Source organism: Camelus bactrianus, chromosome 2, assembly GCF_048773025.1.
Source record: "Camelus bactrianus isolate YW-2024 breed Bactrian camel chromosome 2, ASM4877302v1, whole genome shotgun sequence".
NCBI classification, from domain to species: domain Eukaryota; kingdom Metazoa; phylum Chordata; class Mammalia; order Artiodactyla; family Camelidae; genus Camelus; species Camelus bactrianus.
The window spans coordinates 22081716-22108580 of record NC_133540.1 but is presented as its reverse complement, the minus strand read 5'-3'; the positions used below and the strand labels follow the sequence as shown (position 1 = coordinate 22108580).

The following is a 26865-nucleotide window of genomic DNA, read 5'->3' as shown; positions in this document are numbered from 1 at the left end:
CTCATTGTTCATTAGTTCTATATTTTATAGTAGATGAACTCTTTCTGATGTGGGAGATGTGTGTGTGTGTGTGTGTGTGTGTGTGTACACAAAGGAAAAGAGACAGAGAGGTTAGGAAGGGAAAAGAAAGAGGACAGAGAAAGACAAAAAAGACAAAGCTTGAAATGAGCACTTGGAATATTTAGGACCTCACCTTCACAAGAATCGTGATGGGAGAGGATTGTTGCCAGGCCCCCTCCCTCCCTCCCTTTCCCGGCTCATAACAGAAGGAACATAATATTCAGAGCTCTGACGAAAATCTTCCTTCACCTCAATTGTTGGCTTTATTCTTGGTCTCTATCTTGGATTTAAAATATTCCATCCAGTTGTCTTGTGAAACAAATATTTACCTCTGAGAGAAGGATTAGACCATACATCAAAATGACAGCCAAAGGATGGATTGCAAAAGAAAATATTTAGTTTTCCCGGGTTCGTTTTCAGATGTTTTGTAGCAGCAGTGGAAATAGGAATTGTATTCAACGTGGTCAGAATGCAGGAAAACACGATCTTTCTTGTTACCCTTGTAGATGAGATGACATTCATTTATGCATTCATTCCTTTAGTGTCCAGTAAGTGTCAAACGACTTGGTAGGCCCAGGTGATCTAATGCTTGGGGGGCGAAACAAAGCAGATTCCAACATTCATGAAACTTGAAGGAGAAGTCAGGTATATAGTCCAGTGAAGAAAGCCAGAATCATTAAAGTATTCATATTAATGGTGTATAATTAGATGTTCTGAAATGAAGGAAGACTGATCTGTAAGCAAAGTAACCAAGAAACGTAACTGGCTTGGTGTTATGTGGAACGATTCTATGGGATATTTTTGAAATGTGATGGTATTTGGGTGATAAATGGGGAAAAATGTATTTCAGTTGGAGGAAATGGATATACAAAAGCCTTAGGGTAGGAATGAACAAAATAAGTTTAAAGAACTGCAAGAAGATTAGTCTGGCTGGAGAATGGTTATTTGAAGACAAAAGGAAGACATGCAGAGCCAAGATGCTAGAGGATCTTGTAGGATCCAGGGATTTTCTTCTTTATCTCAAGGACAAATAAATATAGCCCAAAGTTACTAGTAAAGGCAACAACACTGTGATGTTTGAATTTAAGGTGATGACTCAGGCCATTGTGTAGAAAAGGATTGAAGGTGCATGTGTTTAAGTGTGGAAGGCCAGGAATGATGGGTTTGGGGCATTTCGAGAGCTAAGTGGTGCCAGTAGCTTGAATTAGGGTTGTGACAGGGGTCTTAGAAAGGAACTGATGTTTGAGAGATATATTATGAAGGTAGCACTAACAGAACTTAGAGATGGGTTTAATATGAAGACGTCAAAGGTGTCTCCCTTGTTTCTGGCTTCATCAAGTGGATGAATGAGAGTCTGGAAAAGCATGGCTTGATGTGGGGTATGAATACCATGAGGAGTTGCTTTAGGAACATGAAGGTGGAGCTGTGAAGAAGGCTAATTATACCAATCTGGGGACTGAATGAGAAGCAATACATATAATTACAACCATAGACTCTGCTGAATGTCTGGCTGAGTGCATGGAGTAGGATGAATGGTTAATAGAATTAAACAAAATATAGTATTTCATGGCAAAATGAAAAAGGATGAACTTGCCACAGGACTGGGAAGGCATTTTTACAAATTCCATAGAAACAGAGGAGCCAGATGTTATAGACATCAACTAAAGTGATCATTTTTTGAGGAAAAAAAAAATATCTCTATCAAAGAGTGATGAGGAGATAAGTATGATTGGTCAGAAAATGAACAGAAAGAGACAGACAACTCTTTCTGAAAACTCAGAAAGTAGAGGAGGGAAATTATTTTAAACCATGGGTAATTTGAGCATGGTTAAAGACGGAGGAAAATAATGGAGAGAGAGTTTCAATACACTGAAAAACAGGGTTAGTCAATTGGCAAAGTTTCTCAAGATGTCAGATGAACAGATTGGATTTGGCAAGACAAAGAGCGCCTCCTGTTGTCACAAAAGGGGCAGAGATGTGTTCTGAAAGTGATAAAGAAAAATATAGATGAACTCAAGGCATAGATTTGTTTGGAAGAGAGCTTCGACTTTATATTGTAATATGTTTATGCCATTTTACAATTTTCTCTGGTATATCCAATAATAGAGAGCTGCGGAAAGAATCATAGGACTTGAGTTTAAAGCACTTAAAAAGCAATTTTCTAGGAAATGTCCCTTTAGATACTATTGGAAAAATGCATTCATAACTCAATATACCCCACCTGCATAATTTCTGTTGTACCTACCATGGAAGACTACCTTATGAACCTTTCACTGATCTTTGCCAGTAAATTATGACAGCTACAGTTTTATTAAACTTTATTCATCAAATGTAGTCAATGAGGAGTTAGAAATTTATAAATATGTTGTTAAATGTATTCTGTATGGATGCTTAAAAGTAAATCAAAGTTTAATGTTTTCTCTGGTTTTAGTACATTTTCTTTCAGCCTATGTTTATTAATTTTTCCTCAATATATTTTTATTTGCCCCTATGTTTCTACTTATTGAATGTTGTATAAAGCTGTATGAGTGAAACAAACAAACAGTATTTATTATGATCAGGAGGTTCATAATCTTTGTTCAGAGATGCTTACCTATGATGGATTTTTTTGACATTTGCCACCAAGTTTCGATTAGCTCAGTGGAGATTTCTATTTGCTATTGAGCAATTCTTGATACATTTCTCGATACATTTCTCCAGTATATCATGTATTTGCTGATTATTTGCACTGTTAATTTTCACAGGTGTAAACCAATAAGGATGTTTAAGTGCTGGCCAGCTGTTTTGATTCTTGGATTCATTTTTCTGGAGTCCGAAGGAAGGCCAACCAAAGAAGCGGGATATGGCCTTAAATCCTATCAGCCTCTCATAAGATTGCGACACAAGGTACAATCACATTCTGAACTGACTCATGGTGCCTGCAGATTATGAGCTAAACTATTCGACGTCTGAGTTACTACTCATTTAGGAGCGCTTATTTCAGAATATGCTTTCAGAATATAATTTACATGCAAAAACACACATTGTAAAACGTGAAACGGCAGTACTTTTGGAAATTTACAATCTGGAGAATTAAATACCTCTTGACAAAGTATAGAGATGGGTCATTTAAAAAGATATCATTAAAAGTTTACGTGAAGTAATAGTAAAGGATTTGTAAGAATAAGGAAATACGTTAAGACCTAAACTCCCAGATGCTTTCTCTTATTTCCATATTAATTTTAGTTTACAACTTTTGAAACGGAAACAAAAATGTTGTGCTCTTGAATTTGCCATAAAGCTAAACAAAAAGGATGTCTATACCATCTGCAGACATGTAGTTTGACAAAGTTTTTATTTTTATAGAAATCATTAGGCATTTTAATTTCATCAACAATTATCATTTTGGGTGGTCCAATGTTGAGGAAATATGTCATTCCTTTATGTTAAATATTTTCAAGCATAAAATAAATTGACATCTAGGCATACTATAAATGATATAGATTATATACTTACAATAAATAAATCTGGTGCTTTTATTTTAGTAACAGATCATGATACTGAAACCAAGAGACTAAAGCAACTTTTATTCGATCAAATAAAAGTAAATAACACATTTTGGTTTTAATAGACAGCATACAAAAGATAAGAAATGCTAAATTATGAAAGGAAAATATATATTTTAAAATTTCTTGTCACTTGTCCTTTAAAAAATAGGTAAAATAAATAAACACGATCATATTGATTTTCTCCCTTACATTCAATACATGCTTTTGGCATTTACATTGCATATATTTTTGTTGAAATTATTTCATAATATTATAGTAATCTGATAAAATAGCGAACCTTTACTGGGATTTTTATGTGCCAGATACTAGGCTATGCTGTTAAATTTATTATTTTATTTAATATTTAAAATAATCTTATGAAGATGTACGTATTTTCATTCTATAGATAACAAATCAAAATTCTTGGAAATGTTAGAGGTTTTCTGAATGTGTGCATTTATTAAAGATATCAATTGGCTAGATTATGTAACATGCAAGATAGACTTGATAGGCAGACAAAAGAAAATAAGTAAAATATAAAATATACTTCAGTGTCAAAAAGCATTGTAGAAACTTAGTCACATGGAGAAAGTTCTTAGTGTGTCTAGTCTGGATAAATACAATTGGAAAATTAGTCTTGTTCCACTATCTTTTAATTATCGCCCGTTTCCTCTACTTCATGGACTAACAGTAAGTTTTTTCCTGGCCCCACTCTTAGAAATAGTAAATGCTTTATGAATGTTCTCAAAACACATTATTAATTCAACATATTGGCTCATGCTGTTAGAGACCCAGTTAATATTTATTCTGTGCTGTGTGTCTGCCCTAAGTGAGGTGTCTTGAGGTTAGAAACTGTGTCTTTCTAATCTTTTCATTTGTGGTGCCATGAATATAGTAGCTACTGTTTAATTGAATTGATGGCAGAAAAATAAATGACAGGTAGAATGCATGACTAGGTGTTTTTGATTGTCCCCTTGCTAAAATATAATACCGCAGATTTGTATGTATTAGAGTACATTTATAAACGATTCTGAATTAACTTTGGATGTTGAAGATAAATTACTTATCCTCCATTGTTATGTGATTCAATTAACCTTTAAAGAAAAGAAACGGCACAATGAGTTAAACCTATTTTGGAAACACTAATGTCCACCAAATTGATCAAAGTCACCTCCCGATCTTTTCCATCTCTTTAGTCTGTACCTCTAAATAGTTAGAAATAATACATGATTGTTGGTATTTGAAAGCAGAGAGGCAGAGAATGTCATGGTAATATCTAACTTTCAAGTGACTTGGGACAGAGGTGACATTAAGCTATAAAAGGCATTTTGTGATTTTGTGTGTGTGTGGGTGTGTGTATTTGACAGGAATAAAGACACACCTTGAGTTGTTCAGGTCCCTGCAAAAACCCCAACAGATACTTTCTACTTCCTGTCAACCCTGACCCAATTGTTACCCCAAAAGGGGGAGGGAAAAGACCCCAGTTCTTGTCTTACCAGAAAGATAAGAATTCAGATGGGAGATGGAAGAGTTGTGTAGCAAAAATACGAAAGGTTTTATCAGTGAAAGAAAAGCACCCCTCCAAGAATGGGAGGCGGGCTGACCCAAGGGCTGATAGCAATGGTCTTTGTCTCCCCTTCTCTCATACCCTCTCTTAGAGGTGGTCTCTTGATTGATTGACAGCTCTTGGTCCTGCAGTGCTCAGTCATGCTTGTCCCCTTTTGCACATGTCGTTACCCATGATACACACAGAAAAACCCATGGGGGCCTAGCTACAACGCTAACTATATTACAGTGAGCATTGGGCCCTGTCTGATTAGGTCCTTGTCTCTACTGCGCAGTCATGGCTGTTGGGTTCTAACCGGTCTCTTACCTGCCTAACACACCACTGGGATCTACCCTTCCTTTCCCAAAATCTTGAAGACCAATCTCTTAATAGCATTTATTTTTGCTTGGACCAGTAGCTATTTGAATCCCAGGGATACCTGGTCACCCCCTTTTCCACTGATTCCCATTCCAATTAGGCTCATAGGCTACTTTATTGGCTAGGTTTTCCCAACCATAACTGGAAATGGAACAGACATAGACATTCCCTGCCTCCCCTTTCTGATTTACTTCAATTCACAGAGCACATCACTATTTGTCAAGATATCTATTTCACTTATGTATTAGTTTGTTGGATGTGTCTTTCCATTATAATCTAGGCTACTATTCATCTTGTATCCCACAGCCCCTAGAACAGAAGTCAGCACACAGTAAACGCTGAACAAATACATGTGGAATGAATGATTCCGTCTGCTGGCTACAGTATGTCAGGATGACATACGTATATAATCACATTATATCATTAATTACAGTTAATAATAAATTGGAAATAATTTCCTTTTCTATAATTTCATCAGAGTAAAACCAACAAAGCAATATTAATGCACTTTAAAATACATTATTTTAATAGCATTACATAAATTGGTTTTCTCTTATTTGCTTTTTTAACCTACATAGTTTTATTTAAACTGCAAAGAATATAAACCTCGATAGTTCTGTAAGACTTAGGGAATGCAGAGGAGATTTTCTGTTTGTCTTAGATTTATCTGGTGTTAAATATTAATTATTAACTACAAACTATAAAATGAATAATAGATACAATGGATCTCGAGGTCTGATTAGACATTTTCCACAGTTTCCCCAGAGAGGTGTCAGTACCTTACATCTGAACAAGTACATGTATAGAATTCATTTTTTATTGAATACTTGTGTGCCAACTGTATAATGAATTCCCTTTGGGGAGCAAAAAATGAAATGTGAGTCCTATTTGTCAGCTTACATAGAAATATTGTAGATATAAATATAAATATATAGGTACTTAAGCTATATCATTTACAACTCTCTCTATACACACAGGCTTGTGATTGAAAACACATTTGTCTGTGTCTCAGGATAAAAATGGAAAACATAAATCCATCATGCTAACTATAGAAATCTTAATTACAGTCCACGGTATGTATCCGAGGGAGCTGATCATGTGTTTCATCCAATGTGTTTATCCAACCAGCATTTATCAAACATAAACGTCGGAATTCATTAGCACTGAAAACTGCAAAATACAATTACAAAATGCAAATCCAAACAGTGGCTTTTTCTTTCATTATTTTAAAACAACCGCCACATACTTACATTGTGCTAAGTACTCTCACATACATTAATTGCTGTAATTTAATTCTACAATAATGGGATGCAAGGAATAGTATTACTGTTCATCCAAATGATATGATTAAAACCCAGAGAGGAAAAAGTAACTTTCCCAAGGAGAAGGGGTGGGGGGGACAGATACACTCAATGAGCTTAGTAAGAGGTAGAGAAAAGCACTGGTAGACCAGAGAAGAACAAAGGTGATGATGGTCGTAGAGCAATGCGACATTGACCTCAAAGAGAACCGTCTAATGTTCTTTCACATAGTTTCTCCTGCCCCTACATAAGCACCACCATAGTACTCCCATATCTATTTCCTGGCCAGACTGAAACAAGTCTTCTTCTGAAGGTTGCTGTAGCTCTGGTTTAGGGCACCTTCCCGATGGAGACTCACCAGAAAGCAATAGTCACTCCCCTAAATGCTCATCTGCAGCTAGGAATCTGGGTGTTGAGCATAGTCGGAACACATGGCAATGTGCATTGGTAAGAAAGTTTCCAGAAGTCCCACAAATTTTGAGCCTTCTCTAGAACTGGTGTACTCAGAGCATCCTCTACAGAACTTAACAGTATCACCAGGCATTGATTCTATGCAAGGCAGTCTGTTAGCTTTATTCTATACATTGGTTTAATCATATGAAGATCCTCGTGTTGTAAGTGGTTTATTGTTATTGGATGGATGAGAAAACTGGGGTTCACCAATGTTTAGTACCTATTAATACCACATACTTAGAATGTTAGGAAGCAGGATTTAGGGTTTCATATCAAGCCTAGATACTTAGCGCAGGTTCCACAATGAGTACTTTTTGTAGTAATTTGACCTGAGAACTTCCTATTCTCTTTATATTCTGATCATATAGTAATCAGTCATGTCTTGGTCCCCTTGTGCTTGGGTGGGACTATGTGTCTAGTTCCGGCTAATGAGTTTTAAGGAGCGCCATGGAGTGCATCTGGGCTGAACATTCGATCACAATGATAAAACCTTCCTGAACTCTCGTTTCCTCCTAGCATGACAAATATCATCTGTTCTAGGTGGTGGCTGCTTAAATCAGCCCAAGTGTCTAAATCACTGGGCTGAGTAAACCACCTTGGCGATTGATGATTACCTGGCAATGTGAAATGAGGGAAAAGCTTTTGTTTTAAATCACTGAGATGTGGGGTTTATTTGCTATCTCAGCATAACCATGGTCTATCCTCACCAACAGAGAAAAATTTAGACCTTAACCTCCTATTACCTAACCAAGATTTCCGGGCTGCTTTCCCTGGACTACCTTGGTTTCCTCTTTCACTTCTACTTCTAGACTTTTCATCCTCTTTTCCATCCATTCTTTCTTTTTTCTGTTTCTTGCTGGGTCATGATTTTCTATCACAATTAAACCTCCTGTTGTATTTACAACCCTAAAATATGCATATTTCAGCATGTTACCGTATATCCTAATTGGTTTGCTGTAAACCCCGTTAAGATCAATGCCTTATCTTACATCCCTTTTCTTACCCACAGCACTGACCACACTGCTACATTTTGTGCTGATAATGATCATCAGAGTCAAGCTTGAGGGAAGATCTTATAAGGACAGCAAGGAGCGCCCTTTGAGTATACCTAGTGGGACCACTATAAGATCTGAAATTGCTCACATCTTTGTGTGTTCAGGAAATGCTATGTCCAGCTTTAGAGCGCAAACTAAAATTGCCTTATGATTCCTTTACTTCCTAAATCAAAATATTTGTCTATGAAAGTAGTTACTGTGTGAATGGGGCAGAGAGTTTGCATAATTGAAATAGATCCAGAGAGCATTGGTATGCACGCAGTACGGTCGAATTCAAAGAAGTCATTTGTGGGAGGTGATGCTTTCCTTTTGGTATTAAAAGAATGATCCATGGGGAAGTGTGGAGAGTGGCAGGAGAGAACTCTAGGGAAGGAGAGAAAAAAAAAAAACGTTAAACACCACATCAAAAAGGTGACTGCTCAGAGGCTGGAAACCTTCAGGCAAAGCCCAGGAGCATTATTTCCTAAATGACGAAAAATTGGGCCATTCCATCTGAAATATCTGACTGCTTGCAGCTTCTTCAGGGGAAGGCCCTTTAAAGTGTTAATGTCTTTCGGAGAGGTCAAGAAGCAAGCTGGGCTGTTGCCTGAGAGCAAAGATGGTCATGATGAGGGAAATGGAGTGCTGGTCAAAGAATTAATTAAATGTTAAGGAATATATTAATTAATATATATATGTATGCATTCCATTGATATCATAATGGCTGAATACTATTCATAAATATCAGATTTTTTAATTAAAAAATTATGTTTGAAAAAGAAGATTTTTTTTTTTTTTCTGAGAGATGAAGTTCCACTATTAACTAAGCTAGTGCCCTGAGCCCAGCTTCCACAGGGCAATGTAAAGAGGGTCAGATTACACCTGCACACATCATGCAGTCTGTTACACAAGATCTGTGGTCTGTGGGTTGAAGAACATCGTATGGACCAAAGCCTGCCTGCTCTTTGCGCCAGAGGAAGACATTATCTTTAGGACACTGGATGGTCAGTAGTCCTACCTGGAACACCAATGGCAGTTGGTGTCTCTGCTTCCAAGATGTGCAGAAACATGAGGGACCCGTGGAGAGCTGTCTCCCAAAGCACTTGGTGAGTACCGCCTGTAGCAGGAGGTCAGAGTCACCATCAAGTGTATCTAAGGCCAAAACTAATGCTGTGCATGTTTCAAAGTTGATTTGCAAACCAAGTGCATAGGTGTAGCTTCATCCTACCTTTTACCTGGTTAATTTTGTCCTTTCTAGGACTTTAAGGTAAAAAGAAAATGTTTTGTTGACCTTTGAATATGTTGCTTGCATGTTTATTCCATTAAACCAGGTTATATTTGCTAATCTGGGGGAAATTGGCATGCAGTGGACTGAATCGCTTTGCTTAACAAAAAATAAATCAATGAAAGGATATATCTGACTTCTAAAATTCTCAGGATAGGAAACTACTATGGAAAATTGCCATTTGATCCTTTTAACAATGAATTCCTAAAGCAGTCTTATTAGTACAGACGTGGAGGGTGGTGAGCCTGTTCCTTTACACCTCTGTGGCCCTACATTAAGATACTTTTTGTAAATCTTTAAAAGTAATACTTATATCTTAAAAAAATAGAGCTGCTTTCAGTTGAAGATGTGAAGTTTTGAAATGGTAAAAATGTGATGCATTAGCTTCTACTTACATCTTTTCCATGACTCACAACAAAGTAGTCAAATAAAGTCAAATTCATATGGTACATTAGATCCAAGTTCTCAGGATTCCAGAAAACTCCATTTATGCACTATTCTTGGGCACTTACAATGTTTTCTACAGCCCCAGTATGAACTTTCAAGGGACTTAAGCCACAGTGCTTTCTCTGACCTGACTTGATCATTTTAAAAAATTATGTTGATAGTTTAAAAAATGGCTTTATTCCTGTTTCCCTAAACAGTCACTGATCCTTTTACTGACCAAGGAATACCAGACTCTCAGGACCAAGGTGCAGGTTGGTCGTGACTGTTCATCTCCCTCTGACTCCCAAAGCCTTCTTATCTTTAGATCTAGTTGTACTTTTCTCATCATTTCTGTGGAAAGGATAGTGCTCGTTCACATCAGTTTGCAAAAGAAAAACATACTATTGTTAGTACATCCAGATCTACTACTGATTAAGCATGTTGTTCAAAAAATAAAATATGGGTGTGATTGTTTATAACAGGGCTCAATGTGGATACTCTAAACTTGTAGATGCAGGAAAGAGGGTTATAAGTTAAGAACAGCTGAATGAGATAAGTGAATATTAATACAGCTCAAGCTAGTATTTACATTAACGTCTTCAATGTGTAAATTATAAGTTTCGTACATCTTTAATTATTAAAATTCTAATGCAAATTCAATTAGCAAAGCCCATATTATAAATAAAAAGAAATATCCTAATTTACGAATATGACATTCAAAATGTTTAAGAGATAAAAACCCTAAGGTGTATAAACCACAGTTGAAAAAAGATAGTATTCTTTTTAACTAATATTACTCACTGCCTATTTCTGGCATCAGGCCTTCCATATGAGCTGAGAGGCAGTGTTTTTAGAGCTATAAGATAGTAGCAAATATTCAATCTATCTTTAAGAGCATACCGTACAGATGGGAAAAGTGAGGGCCTGAGAAGCAAAGATCTTTGTTGAAGGTCACATGTGGCTGTGTGCCATTCAGCTGAGATGATAACGGATTTCCTGTCTTCCAGAACGGCTGTGCTTTCCTTTAATACTCTGTCCCCCAGATTCACACTTTTCTTCAAGTCCAGCATTTACCAACAAAAAAGTAAATTCACTCATTATTTCAACAGTGTTTGCTAAGTCCCTACTACACACGAAGTACTGAACAACATAATTCAAATTGTGTTCTTAAATACACGTGCTGATTTGCCTGTGATTGTTGGTGAGGCAAACATCTCAAATGAATTGATTGAAAACATCATTCAAGACTATCTTTAAACATGCACAAAGGGACCATCCTTCAGGGACAGCTGGTGCAAAGTTGGCTTTATAGGGCTTGGTCTATAGTAAAATAAATGGAGTGGCTAAGCACGTATGCTGGACTAGGCACTAGAAAAAAAATGGTTAGTTAAGACATTGAACTAGCCATCAGGCTGTCTGAAAGTGATTGCAGTTTATCAGCTGTGTGGGTTAAACACGTGGCCCATTCAAAGATTATACTGCCAATCATTATACTACCAACTGGTAGAACCTTCCAACAAAAAACGTCTACTTTTAGCCTTCTGTCAGATGGTTGCTTACATATGCTATCAGCAATACTGGTAGCGTGGTTATGTTTTCTCCTAAGAAAGGAGCCTCTTTTCCCTTTCTCAATTTTTAAATAGACTTTATTTTTATAGCAGTTTTATATCCACAGAAAAATTGAGTAGAGAATACAGAGGGTCCCCATACCTCCTGGCATCATACCTACCTGTACAGCCTCCACCACTGTCAGCATCCTGCACCAGGTGGTACCTTTGTTGTAATCCATGAACTTACATTGACAAATCATTACCACCCAAAGCTCATGGTTTACCTTGGGGTTCAGTCTTGGTGGTTTATCCTTTTGGATTTTGACACAGACATGATAACTTGTACCCAACATTGCCATATCATACAGAAAAATTTCATTGCCCTAAAAATCCTCTGTGCTCTGCCTATTTATCGCTCCCTTTGCCATAACCTCCCATTATCACTGATTTTTTTTTATTCTCTCCATAGTTTTGCCTCTTCCAGAATGTCATATAGTTGGAATCATACAGAATGTGAACTTTACAGATTGACTTCCTGCACTTAGGATATGCATTTAAGATTTCTTCCATGTCTTTTCATGGCTTGATAGCTCATTTCTTTTTAGTGCTAAATAATATTCTATTGTCTGGATGTACCACAGTATATTTACCCACTTACTTATTGAAGGACATCTTGGTTGCTTGACTGGGAGAATTAAAAATAAAACTGCTATAAACATCTATGTGCAGGTTTCTTTGTGGACATAAGTTTTCAACTCATTTGGGTAAATTCCCAGGTATGTGATTGTTGAATCACATGATAAGAGTACATTTAGTTCTTTAAGAAAGTGTTACACTGTCTTCCAAAGTAGCTCTATCATTTACCGTTCTTACCAGCAATGAGTGAGAGTTGTTCCACATTTGCAGCATTTGGTGTTGGCAGTTTTTGGATTTTAGCCATTCTAATATATGTATAGTAGTATCTCATCCTGGCTTGAATTTACCATTCACTAAAGACATAGGATGTTTAACACATTTTTATATGCTTATCTGCCATCTGTATATCCTGTTTGGTGTAGGTGTCTCTCAGTTCTTTTGCCCATTTTTAATTGGGTTGTTAGTTTCCTCATTGTTGAATTTTATAAGTTTATTGTGTATTTTGAATAGCAGTCCTTTATCAGATGTGCTCTTTGCAAATATTTTCTTCCTGAGCATGATTTATCTTTTTATTTTCCTGATCAGAGTAGGCTTTTGTAATTTTAATAAAGTTCAGCCTACAAACTATTTCTTTCATGAATCATGGCTTTGTTGTTTATGTTAAAAGTCGTTGCCATACTCAAGATCATCTTCGTTTTCTCTTTTGTTATCTTCTGGGAGTTTTATAGTCTTCATTTTACATGTAGGCCTATGATTCACTTTGGGTTAACTTTTGTGAAGGGTTTAAGGTCTGTGTTTAGATTCATTATTTTGCACATGGGTGTCCAATGGTTCCAGCATCATTTGTTGGAAAAGCCATCTTTGCTCCATTGTATTGCTGTTTCTTTTTCACCCAAGATCAGTTGACTCTAATACTGTGGATCTGGTCTGGACTCTACTCTGTGCTGCTTGTCTATCCTCCCACCAATAGCACACTCTCTTGATTACTGTAGCTTTAGAGCAAGTCTCCAGTGCATTAGTGTCAGTCCTTCCACTGTGGCATTGTTCTTTTTCAATTTTGTATAGTCTCTTCTGGGTCTTTTGCCTCTCAAAGTAAACTTTAGAATCAGTTGTCAATATCCATAAAGTAAGCTACTGCAATTTTGTCTGGAATTGCATTGAATCTGTCAAATTGGGAGGAATTGACATTGTGACAATATTAAGCCTTTCTATCCATGAATATGGACTATATCTCCGTTTATTTAGTTCTTTGATTTTATTCATCAGAGTGTTGTAGTTGTCTTTATATAGATCTTGTACATATTGTGTTAGGTTTATATCTAAGTATTTAATACTTCTGGGTGCTAATGTAAATGGTACTGTGTTTTAAATCTCAAATTCCACATGTTCATTGTCAGTGTGTAGGAAAATCTAATATAATGTGATATTCTGAAGTTGGAGGCTATCTTTGCTCCATTTTACTGCCTTTGCTTTTTTGCCAAAGATCAGTTGACTATCTTTATGTGGGTCTGTTCTGGACCCTCTACTCAAAATCTGACAAAATAACTCCTGGAAATAATAAGTGATTATTTTATAGAACTATTTATATTATTGCAAAATTTCAGGCTATATAAAGCCGCTGTTGGCCTCTTTAGTGTGATTTCAGAAAAAACAACGTGAAGATGATGAAAAGGGTCTACATTTGGACAGATGTTTCAAATGTTTAACAAAACAATAATTAATTAAAAGCTATAACTGTTAACACAAATTAGATATGGTTAAAATAATGCCATATTTTATTACAGTGCATCTGAAGATATATATGGATACATTTTATATGTATGTACATTCCTATATGTCTGTATTTAGAATTATATATAATAATATATTTTATAATTACATAATAATTATTTTATTATATTCTATATAATTAAATTATATAATATTATTACATATTATATATATTACTATAATATATAAGTATACATATAATTAAAAAACATACATGTTTCATTGTTAAAAAATGTAGGAATTCATATATTGCAGTCAGTTTATGAGACACTAAAATTAATCAGTTACACCCAATTTAAGATCTAAAATAGTATTTCCCTAGAATATTATCTCTATAACTCACTTCCCTGAGAAGATTAACGATATGCAAACCATAAATGGCAGAAATAACACTGAAAAGAAGAAATTAAAGACTCCAATTAAGAAAAGAGTAAGAGAACACACAACTATTGTAATGAGAAAAATCTCTTGCTTTATCACATTATATATTAGATTTTTAACAAGTCTTAAAAATGAACTCATATTTCATCTTTGAAGAATAAGGAAGTAAAAGGTACTTAACTCTACTGAGTTCTACATCCCTCTCAGCACCACAGGCATGTGGCAAGCGTTAACATAGTGTCAACAGTGTATCACTCAATGTAGCAATCTCGTATCATCAGCTGAGTATTGTTGGCTTTTATTTTTTGTATTTATCTTTTAAGTTTATTTTGAATTGATAGATATTTAAGATACATACGTGAATATATTTGACAATTCACATGAAGCTTGCTCATATTTAAGCTGTATTGTATTGGAATAAATGTTAAGGCTACATTGTTTGTCCACAGAACTATTTCTTTCTTTGAGTGGAGAACATTTATTAAGTATTAGAGTTCCTAAGGGAAGGAATGTGTAGACATCTGTGAGTGATCACTAGTTCCCTTTCTATTTTATGCTTAGCTTTAACGTTATGTGGTTGTGACCAAGAAATAACACACAAAAATGGCATGTAGGCAGAAAGCTGAGCATAACGCCCTCTTGATTCTACTTCTGTTTCACCTGGAATATTTAGGATTTATTTTTGTATACAGTTTGATTCATAATGTATTTTGATTCATAAAAAAGTCTAGTTTAAATACAATATTTCAGTTGCTTAATAAAAATGAAAATATTAGAATGGATGGTCTTGGTTACTTAGTCATTTTGTGGATTATGGTTTCCAATGGCTTAGCTAGTTCCAAAAATCAAATATATCCCCAAAGGATAAAGATAGCTGCAACTAAATAAACGAAACACACACACACACATATAGTCTATACATAAGTATATATATATACACACACGTATATATGTAGTCTATATATATATATATATATATATATATATATATGTATTCTTGAACATAGACTATCCCAAGTTCTGAAGAAATAATAAAAAATTGCCTTGGAAGACTTTTTTTGGTAAAAAAAGAAATACATATATGTATATATACATATTTTTTAAATTGAGGACAATTCTAAAAGATTTTTCTAGGAGAAAATACTAAAATTGGGGGAAACATAATTGCTTTTATTTATACATACATGACAAAAGCATCACCGAAAGTTAAAGTTGAAATGCATCTTATCTGTCTACAAATCTAACATCTTCACCTGGCTAATGAAAACTTTAGGTCCTAATTGTTATGTGCCCAAGTTGTTAGCATCAAGTAGAGATGGATTTGCGAATAAAATCCTGATCTAACGAAGAGTAGATAGAACTCTACACAATAGCAATATACTTTTTGATAAATTTGTTCAAAACACTCTGTCATAGTATTTACATGCATGCAGCCTATGTGTGTATTGTGTGTACAGATATTTCCATCACAACAGTATTTCTACCAACTCTACCCAATTTTCAGCTCCTATATAGGAACATTTTCTTCAAAACTTGGAATTCCAAATAACTATGTATTTCCACAAAAGAAAAGAAATTCCTTTAAATTCTCCCTGTGAAATATCACCCAACTATTTGAGTCCATCATTATAATAACCTCCCCCCACCTTTAAAAAGGTAAATATAATCAATCTAAATGCTGTAGATAAAAATCTCTTGCTGTGTTCAGTGTCCCTCTCTCTGGAAAATGTTCCTAAAGATCTTAGGGGTTTTCCTTTTGATTGATATAATAAAATACCCTGTTCACTTCCCAGACGTCTGCATTCATTGCCCTTGAGAGCATTATTTCTGTGAAATGTTCTGCTGAAAATGGATTCTAATGACCAAGTCATTTGGAGAAAACTGCGTATTATGCTTCTGTGGAAATCCACAATGCACAGGAGCATATTAAAGTCTGAGAAATATTCTAAACTTTACTTAACCTAGAATTTCCCAACTAAATGAACTATAGAGAATTTTGAACACTTTCTGGTATTCTGGGAAACAATTTGGGAAACTGCTCTAGTGACTTTTAGACTTAATTGCTGCTATACACAGCAGCTGACGACTTTGACATCTCTTGAAATTAACCATGTCAAGGATCTGGCTTAATATCTTTCTGCAGTTACAGATACTACAGTGCAATTAATCCAGTCTCTATTTTAGGGTATTTTTTTTTTCTAGAAAGAGAATGTTGATGCTATATTTTGAGAATTATGATACAGGATTTAAATCACAAACTGGCATGTATGAAGCACTCTTTCTCAAAATACTGCTATCAGTAACCAGACTGTATTGTTAAAGAACATTATTGAAATAAATCAATTTTCAATTTTTAACTTGATGCAAATAGATACAGTAATGTACCAAGGCAATCATTGTACATTTAGATACATATTTTTATATGTATACGCTCACAATGCTAACACTCAAATTAAAATGCAGACTATTTCCTGCAATCCAGAAGTTTCTTCTTACCACTTCTAATCAATCCCATCTTCTGAAGGTAATTACTCTTCCACATTTTTTCACCATAAATGTTTTGCTTTTGAACTCCATATAAATGGAACCCTACTAATAGGTACTCTTTAATGTATTACATTTTTCTCTCTTTTTTGTTTTGCTAAATACTCTGTGATATTTATCTACACTGTTGAATATAGTAAAGACATATTGTTTTCATTACTCTAAAGGGGTTTATCACACAAAATTCAGTTTTGTTTGTGTTGTTCTCTTGGTGTATTCTTGACTATTTTCCAGTTTGGGGTTATTCAGACAGTCTTGTGTATGCCTTTTACTGGGCACGTGCATTTGTTTCTCTTGAAGTGTAGATGTAAGATCATAGGGTTGGTGTATATTTAGCTTTAACAGATAATTTCAAATAGTTTTTCAAAGTGTTTGTATCAGTGTATTTATTTTTGTAAAATATTTTAAAATGACTCTTAAGAATTATTTTAGTTCTAGACCTTTCTTTTGTCTACCTAGTTAAAAAAAAGGGGGGATGGGAGCAGATGTTATATTAATGCAACTGCTGACAAATGTTGAGCAAAACAATTACAGGATGATTAAGGGACTGAATATTCATTCTTTAAGAGGAAAGAAATACTAAAACTGAAGCTCTAGAATTTCTTGCTTAGTCCCCTTGGAAAGTTTAATATAATGTGAATTAGAATGCAATATCCAACTCAGAAACAGTCACTCCTCAATTATGTATTTATTTTAATGATAAACACATCACAGCACTTTATAGCTTAAATGTTTCTTAAAGGTATTTATCTTTTTTGACATATGAGGAAATGTAGGGATTATCCATTTCAACTTCTTACAGCTTTTGTACATGGCAAAAACATCAAAGTTCTTAACATGATTTGTTTAATTATTTCATATAAAGTAGTCTCTCAGGTATGGCATTTCATATTTATACTCTTTAATGTAAGGCATTTGAAACAGCTTTTATCTTTCCTCAATCCTTACTAAATTGACTTCAGCATTTTATTTTTAAAATGTTTGCTGATAATTAGTAAAATCAGATTTTACTGTAGAAAGTGTTATTCCTCTGAAAGAGTGCTTGCCACTGAAAAGCACATTAATTTTGGTATTCATTTCTGAATATCTTATTTTTCTCACAATCTTATTACCATTAATTATAGAGACTTGCTGGACCTAGCAGCTTATTGAAATTGCCAACATTTATAAGATAGAAGCCTCTAAACCACCAGAAAACACAGACAGCTATTTTTTAATTATGTGACAATTGGTAGAATTGTTGAGTTTCTAAATGAAGCTACTGTAGCTTATTTCTCTTTTTCTTATTTCTTTTTAACTTATCAAACAATAAAAAAATGACTGTCTTAATCAGTTCAGGCTGCTCTAATGAAAACACTATACTGTAGACTGGGTGGGTTAAATGACACTTATCACAATTCTGAAGACTTGGAAGTCAATCATCAAGGTGACAGCAGATCTGGTGTCTGGTGAGAGCATTCTTAATGATTCTCCCTATATCACCACATGACTGAGAGAGACAGAGAGACAGAGAGAGAGAGATAAAGAGAGAGCTCTCTCTTGTTTCTTCTTGTAAGGGCACTAATCCCATTCGTGAGGGCTGCACCCTCATGACCTAATTACTTCCCAAAGTCTTCACCTCTAAATACCTCCACACTGGAGGTTAAGCATCAGCATATTACAAACATTCAGTCCATAGCAATGACCTCAAAAGCATCTCCGTCCATTGTTGTGGTAGTGCTGTTACCAGGAATGTGTAAGTCAAGCGGAGTGATGCCTGGCAGCAAAATGACCATCTGCTGGGAATTTCACCTCTTACCAGTTATAAGTGATCATAAATACGACTCACTCCCAACAGTAAACTTCTATCTAGTGTCATCATGGTGAAACATTACACAAATCTGCAGAAAAAGGTTTTAAATTTCTGTCAAATTTCTTTGTAGCATTTTAAGAATAGTTCAAGATTCACAGAAGCAGATGGACTCCAAGGGCCTGTAGAGCAGTGCTATACATCTTAAGGGCACATCAGCACCACCAGGGAGCATACAGAAGTACAGATGTCTGGTCGGTTCCCTTAGAAACCTAATCAGAACTTCTGGGATTGGGCGCCAGGCATCGATATTTATAAAGGTTCCTGCATAATTCTAAAGTGCATTCAGGGTAGATAACCATTATGCTAATGGCTAGAATTCCATATCTAAGAGTTGAATATAAAAGTAGAAAAAACATAAGAATATCAATTTTTAAACAGGCAATATTAAGCATTTTTCAACTTAGAAATTAAATATAATCGTATAATAAGAACATGGAGAGAGAATATATTCAAGTCATATATAATAGTCTATTATATATTATTAGAAAATATATATTCTAGAAAAGAATATATTCTAGAAAGAATATATATTCTAGAAGGAATACGTATAGAATTTTCAATATTTCTAAATGTTAAACATATGTATATGTATAAAATAATTACATAAGTAAATTGAGTATAAGTAATAAAGTAAAATGATTCCATATATAAAGAAAGCCACTTTGATGGAAACTTTGTGCAGATGTCAGGGATTATTTTTACCACTGCAGTCTTTGTCAGAACAAAGGAAATAATAATGCAGCGACATGAAGCAGGGAGGATGTAAATGTGTGATGCCTGAGGTGGGTGGCTGACTATGAGATGTACATGACATTAGCGGAGGAAAATCAAACCTATAATCTTTGGAGCCACAATCAAGCCCTGGGAGAGTGAACCTCCAAACAAATAATAAGAACAGAACTTCCAGAGGGCATGTTTGGATCATCTCTTTAATTAGCCTCCTTTAATTGTCCGGTTGGCTGGGGAAAGCTGCTTGGAAACTTTTAATGACAATTTACGGTGAACAGAATCCCCAAAGGGGCCAACACCTTTGTTGAGGCCAGAGAGATTCTGTTCATAATTAAGAAAATATCTTTGGCTTAAGCCACAACTGACAGCAGTTGAAAAATATGAAGCAAGGTGGTGGTGTAAGGCAGGTAGTTAAAATCTTCCAATATTAATCTACTTTTATTTAAGTGTGTATTATGACAGAGATTTCAATAGTATATACTTAAACGTGCAGGGAAATAATTCATCAAGCAAAAACTTGCAAAGTGCAATGGACATGCATAAGACAAGTATTCAAACTGGTTTTGGGGGGTGGATTAAGTGAAGAAACAACTTAGCTGAAACCTGAAAATAAATGTTGGTGGTACATAGTAAAAAGAAGGAAAAAATGTTCTAAGCAGGAGGAAGGTCCTATATATTCAAAAACCCTGAGAACTATTTCAATATTTTCAAGGTTTAAGAGTATTCAGACTACAGGAAAAGAGAGGCAGTGAATCCTTTTAAAGAGGTAAGGAGCAGAGAGGTGATGGAGGATACTGGAAACAACCAGTAAAACCTTTGGCTCTTATTCTGGGATTGACAAGGGGGCAATGGAAAGAGTTTAAAGAGAAGAAAATCAAAGTTAGTAATTTTGTATATCTTAAACATAAAAAATAATTTGCTAATTTTTAATAAAACATAATTTTGTAAAGAAGCTAATTTTTATCACGCTTCAGCTAATCATATTTTGGAAAGTCCAGACATTCTGTTCCCCACCAGGGTTCTTTGACTTCTTAATCAATGGACATTGATAAGAGGCCAGGCAAGAAATTCAGTCAAGGCTTTACTGGGACTTGTGCTGCAGTACTGGGGAGCAAGAACTGCTAACTGGTTCCCTTGCTCACTCCCCAGGGTGGGGAGCTGGTCCCTTAAACGGGGTGAGGTTAGAGGTGGGTCCAAGGGTCAAGCCAGAGGGGTGGCTTTGGTGTTCTGCCCACCTTCTTGGTGGTAGAGTGTGCAGTAACCCATGTACAGTAACCCTGATTTTGCTCCAGACACCTCAGAAATGGCATTTGGGTTTTGGTCTTTGTGTATCTTGTTTACAATTTGCCCCAACTGGCATGCCGGCAGTTATTTTTAGTGCCTTATGGTTTCTTTGTATCTTGTTGCTCCAGGAGACATTTGTCCAGGTGCCAGCACTGCAGCACAGGGTCCCAGGTCCCAGGTCCCAGCCTGTCTCAATTCTGCACAATAACCTGGAACTCAGCTTGCACTGCTGTTTAAGTAGGCCCTTAACCTGCTTGAGAGTTAGCAATACTACTACAAACCCACTCCCTTTAGGCAGTGGTTCAGAAAGTGTGGTTCTGGAATTGACCCCACCAGCACCCTTAGGGAATTTGTTAGGAATGTTAACTCTCAGATACCATCCAGCTCTATTAAATCAGCCTTCCTGGTAATTCTGGCTCAAGATAAAATTTGAGAACTACTGGCAAAAGCATAACTCAAAATGTTCTAGTTTTCTTCACATAACAAAATAGCTCCCTTTTTCCCTCCAAATAAAATCAAAATGTCTAATAAGTATATAAGAATTTAAATCATATCTGTTCCTTCTCTTAACATAAGATAGTTGATCACAGTGTGTTATTATTTTGAATGTGTTAAAAATCTAGTTTACCAGATGATTATCTTTTTGTGATTAAATAATCTCAAAAATGCCTGTTAGTCGTTCAGCTTATAGTCGGTAACTTTGCATAACTTGCAACCACTTGTAAGTGGATGAAACTCCTCATTGCAACGTGAAAACATGCTATTTTGACAAAAATCTATTCCCTTGTAGCTTTCACTTACTGGTGCTAATTCAGCTTTGTGATTTGTTTTTTCATGAAATAGCAAATAGTCTTCCCAGAGAAGCCCTGGAAATATCTGAACAGGGCTGCCATATTCTCTGAAATGCTCTATTTCTTAAGCTAATTTTTTTTTAGTTTTATTAACTGTTATTTCTATGACTTGGTTTCAAGTCCCTCTGCCTTCTTGCTTTGCTAAATACAATCTGTTTTAACCCTTCCCCGTGAAGCGCATTGTCTGGAATACAACCCAGTTCTCTAGGTGTGGTTTTCCCCCCAACCTAACCTAAAACTTCCTTCTGGATATGACATTTGTATCAAAGTACTTAAGTTGTTAATAATAAATTAGTTGTTTCTTTTTTTTTTCTTTTTTCCCCATCCTATTAAAGATGGTACACATTAGTTACTCTAGAATCTACAGTCTAGAATCAAAATTTTTGTTTTTGTTTTTGTTTTCTTTTTTTGGTGGGAGAGATGTTTTTTCTATCATGTGGTTAAGTCAAGCTCTTTTATTGTGAATTTGGTGGACTCTGGGTTTTGAGAATTAAACCAGTGTCTTATCTTTATTTTTGTTAAAAGATAAAAATCCCCGTTTTATTCATTTTGTTCCACTTAGATTTATGTTACTGTCAAATCAATATATTATTTTGTCTATACCAGGACAATGCCTGCAACTTACAGAATGTTGATATAGCTGTTCTTATTGAAAACGTGAACAAGTATGCAAACAGGTGTGAGGGCCCTTAGTTGTTCCAGAATCAACCTATCAGCACCCCTTAATGATACTATGAAATGTATTCCATACTTTACTGAAGTGAAGATCTATCCTCTCTCTCCTTGTGATAACCTTCAGAAGTGAAAATAAAAAATGTAGTACATGGTTAATTTTTACTTAATCATCAGACTCTTAGCCGGTAAGTGTCCAAAGCCTTTGCTCAGTAATTGCTTTTGGAAAATTGTCTCGAATTAAAATTCTTCTATCTGTGATTTGATGAATCTGTTTTTGGTTTTGAGGACTTTTTTTTTTGGGGGGGGGGTAATGGGAGAGAGTGAGGAGAATGGAATTCATTTAGACCATAAATATGAATTTGATTAAAACAGGAATAATTTGTGTCTATAACCCCTTTAATTTTTCTAAGCTTTTATTTCTTACCAGTGTTTTCCCAAGGTTTCATTCTCTTGATTAAAGTCAAAACAAAGCAAAAGCAAGTTGAAGATCTTCCCTTTGTGCATGGCAATCATAACAGAACAGCAGACCTGTGATTTGCTTGATTTTCCCCCAATACAAATAAAATTAAAAACTAATAAATAGCCAAGCAGGCTTTTGTTCAACTTAACTTCCAATAATTGGAGTAGTCTTGTATCAGCTACTCTAAGAAATGATCATTGCAGAGTTTCATTTGGGCAGAATTTAAATTACTTTTTTTTTTCATTCTCTTATTCAAAAAGAATAAAGTTTGATTTATTTCCCCTGAGCAGAAATAAGGTAGCCATCATGGTGAAGAACCCAGGGAATCTGAAGAGAGTTCTGAAACCTCTAAGTTGCTGCATTTTATATAATCACACAATTACATTTCCTCAGATTCGTTGCATAAGTAAATCACCTTTATAGATACAAAAAATAAATTTCTTATCAGAAACAAGTCATTACTTGAAAATATACAAAGAATGGTTACCTTGCTACACAGGATAACGTGTAATGTTAAGGCATTATTTATACACTTGGATTTAACTAAATATTCAGACATACTTCGTTCTATTTTTTAAATTATAGAACATTGCTGAAATGTTAACTTCATCTTTCGAAGGTTAAAATTATATTGTGATTTTCCTAAATGGAGGTGTCTGTTGAGTACATAGGAATTAAAGTTTGAACTCTTTGAAAAAAATGAAAAATCAGCTCAATAATCATTTTGAAAGACACAGGAAAACCGAAAGGGGAAATAATCCCTTCCAGGCAAAATACATTTGGAATAAAACACACAAATTGCCACCATTTCAACATTAAAAGAAGTAGTAAAAAGGGAATTATATTTGAGATTGGGTCAATTTTCAAAAGCATCCCACAGAGATAAAAGCCATAATGACTTAAACATAATAATTGTTAAAAGTTTTATGAACACTCAAATATCGTTAATGTTGACAGTGGAATACCAGGTCGGGACTTAATTGAGAAAGCAACATCCATTATCAAAACTGAAGCTTGAGAAAGCATAGCAAAAACAAGGTGGTAAGTCAAAGGCAGTAATATGTGCGGTGGAAATGATGTCAAGGAAGGAAAAAAATATGAGCATATTTCCCCTAATCTATGATACAGAAGTTTTGGATTCAGCCTGGTGCCTTGTGAAATCAGGTAGCTAAAGCATGTGTTTTGATAATGGTTGAGTTAAGAACACATTAAATCCATTAAGTATTAAGGGAAAGAGCGAAAAGAAAATTAAAGTTGGCATCTGGCGCCTACATTGACAGTGCCCTGAGGCTAATCACGGATAAAATTTCAGAGACCACCTTCCAACATGCTGTATTTTTTTAAAAAGCCGGTTCCATTTACATTCTGGTTCTATTTTCATATCATTTACCTTCTTTCTCGTTGACGGTGACTACGGATAAGATGCCACACTAGAATGAGCCCCTGTTCAGCAAATCGTTATATTGACTCTACCAGGTTGTTAAATAATAAATGGCATATGTTTTCAGTGGCCTCCTTAGAAATAAAAGATGAGTCTGACTCAACCGAGACAAGTCTGAGCTTGGCTTCCCACCCAGACGTGTGCTGTCTCTTGTTTGGAGGACCGAGAGGAAAGGCTGGGTGGGGTTCCTTTCCCATCTTATCTTGTTTGATTTATCTGGGTTCTGCCCACTGATGGAACGAATCAATTTACAGGTTGGCCTTTGACAAAACAGACGCCAGGCTGGAAATAAATGTGAGTTAAATCGTTCTCACCGATGCCTGCCTGCGGTCCGCTGCATTAGCAGAAGGTCCTCTCCCAGGGGCCCTTTGAACTCCCAGCTCCACTGTGGTCCGTTATATGGTGTCGGTTGTAATGGACTCTGAGACTTGCCTGTTAAATGCCGCTGGGTGCCACTGACCCAGGAAAACCCTCATTTTGTATAAACTCCAAAGCTGCTAAACCTTGAGATGCAGGCATTAAAGGATGAACAATGAAATATTCATCTTTGAAAAATTAGAATGCTTCCTACGGTGAAGATTATTTAGAGGGCAGACATTAAAAGCGTTTTTGCTAAAATTCACTTTTCAGCTAAATCAATCTAATAATATATTTTGAGCTTGGGATTTCAATTCTTATTTTGGAAAAAAAAAATCCTATGGATATAATTTGTACAAAATAATATTGTCTAAAACACCAAGGCTTATTAATGCTTGGTCACAGCAATGCTTTTATTTATTTTATTTTATTTTTGTTTTGCTTCGTTTTGTAAATCGGTACTTGCTGACCTCTGCCCTTGGGTATTTTCTTTTCTTTTTTTTTTTTTCCTCTTATTGAAATACAGTTACAATGTGTCAATTTCTGGTGTACAGTCATGCATATACATACATATATTCCTTTTCATATTCTTTTTCATTAAAGGTTATTATAAGATATTGAACATAGTTAACCTGTGCTATACAGAAAATTTTTTAAATCTATTTTTATATATAGTGGCCAACATCTGTGAATTTGGGAGTTTGAGATTTACAAATGTTAGCCACAGCAATGCTTCTAAATGAAGCCAATTGAAATATCCTAAGTTCCTTTTAGTCAATTTATTTAGGATTTGAAAGCTGTGTTTAGAAGGCCCTGTATTGAATCTACTGCACAGTTTGTCAAATTCACATTAAAAACTTTAATAGCAAAAAAAATTAGCAAATTTGGAAGCATGGGGGATTTTGTTCAGATTCAGTTTCAAATTATTGATACTCTAATTAAGATAAAAAGCAATGATTTGGAGACAAGATAATGAGGTGACTCACGTCCCACTAGAAAATTAGTAAAACTTTGAACCACGATTTTGTAATTCATTTAAAGGAAAATGCTAGTCTTTGGTACATTTATAAAGAGTACACTTTGTAGTACTTTACGAAAATGTCTAGAATGAACCTCAGCTGCAGAATTTTCCAGATTGGAAAATTCAGTACCTTACTGCCTTACTTCAGTACCAGTGATGCAGTAATGAACAGCAAACTCTTCCCCCGCCCCCTCTCTTTTAATTTGTCATTACACAGTATTGTGCACAGAGGGAAATAGCTCCTTAAAACCCTCTAGCAATCGGCTTATGCCCTGCAGCCTGAGATTTAATTATTCATGTCAGTTTCAGGATACGCATTAAATAAATTAAGTCAGGAAAAAAAAGATCCTTACAAATTTTTTCATAGAAAAATAAATAGAATAAAAATGGGAGTAAAATTACCCTTAAAACTGATTAAAATGAATCATATCTGAAGGGGCTTAGGGAACTCAGACACATATAATCTCAGTACTATGTTGTTTCAAGAGATGTTTTTCAGCTAGTGATAAAAAAAGACAGACTACTTAAAAGTTCACGTGGAGCAGGACAAAATACAGCGTTCTAGGGAGGGGGTATAGTATTTCTGTCATCTTACTTTTGGAAAAAGTTATGATCCCTCTAGGAATATACGCCTTCCTTTTCCCATCAAGATGGTATTTTATCTTTGGGCTGCTACAGTCCCTTAATTATCGTTGTCCTAAAGTGTGTACCCTATGCTTTATCTCTTCAACAAATCTAATGGATTTGTTTTAGGGAAAACTGACAATAGTTTCTTGTTTATACCACACACTAGCATTACCTCAAATCCAAAGTGCAATTTTGTGTCTTAAAAATTAGTCCCAATTTGATTATGTTGCGTGTTCTTCTTAGGTAATTTTTTCTCTTGTTCCTTCATTTTCCTTAAATGAATCAAACCTTCCTAATTCCTGCTCCAGTTCTCATGTTTATCATTGTCTCTTTGGACACTAAAATGCTTTGAGATTGTCCTGCTCCTGTCTTGAAGAACTTGCTAATTAAAGGGTAATTATCACCATATTGAAATGTTTACACATGAAAATTTAGGGACAAGTAAACATGAATACATTATTGTATTTTTAATTTTATTGAATTTTTTAAACTTTTAAATACCTAAAGCAGTATATAAAAATATATAAGATAAACAAACTCATGAGCTCATAACCATATAATGAGAGATTCAAGATTGGTTTCATATTTCTTTTGGTAAAATAAAAAAGAAGAAGAAAAAAAAAAACACAGGTATACCTAAAGACCCTCTGTCCATCCCTCCCCACTTCTCCATGTCC

The 26865-nt window shown here is 35.1% G+C and overlaps 1 protein-coding gene across 1 annotated transcript in view; it reads left to right on the top strand.

Moving 5' to 3' along the window:
* Positions 1–26865, top strand: part of FSTL5 (follistatin like 5) — a 667318-nt gene that overhangs the window by 42447 nt on the left and 598006 nt on the right. The window contains exon 2 of the mRNA XM_074376817.1: positions 2805–2946. Within this exon, the coding sequence (XP_074232918.1) occupies positions 2821–2946 (126 nt within the window). The 5' untranslated portion in view covers positions 2805–2820. The remainder of the gene's footprint in view (positions 1–2804; positions 2947–26865) is intronic.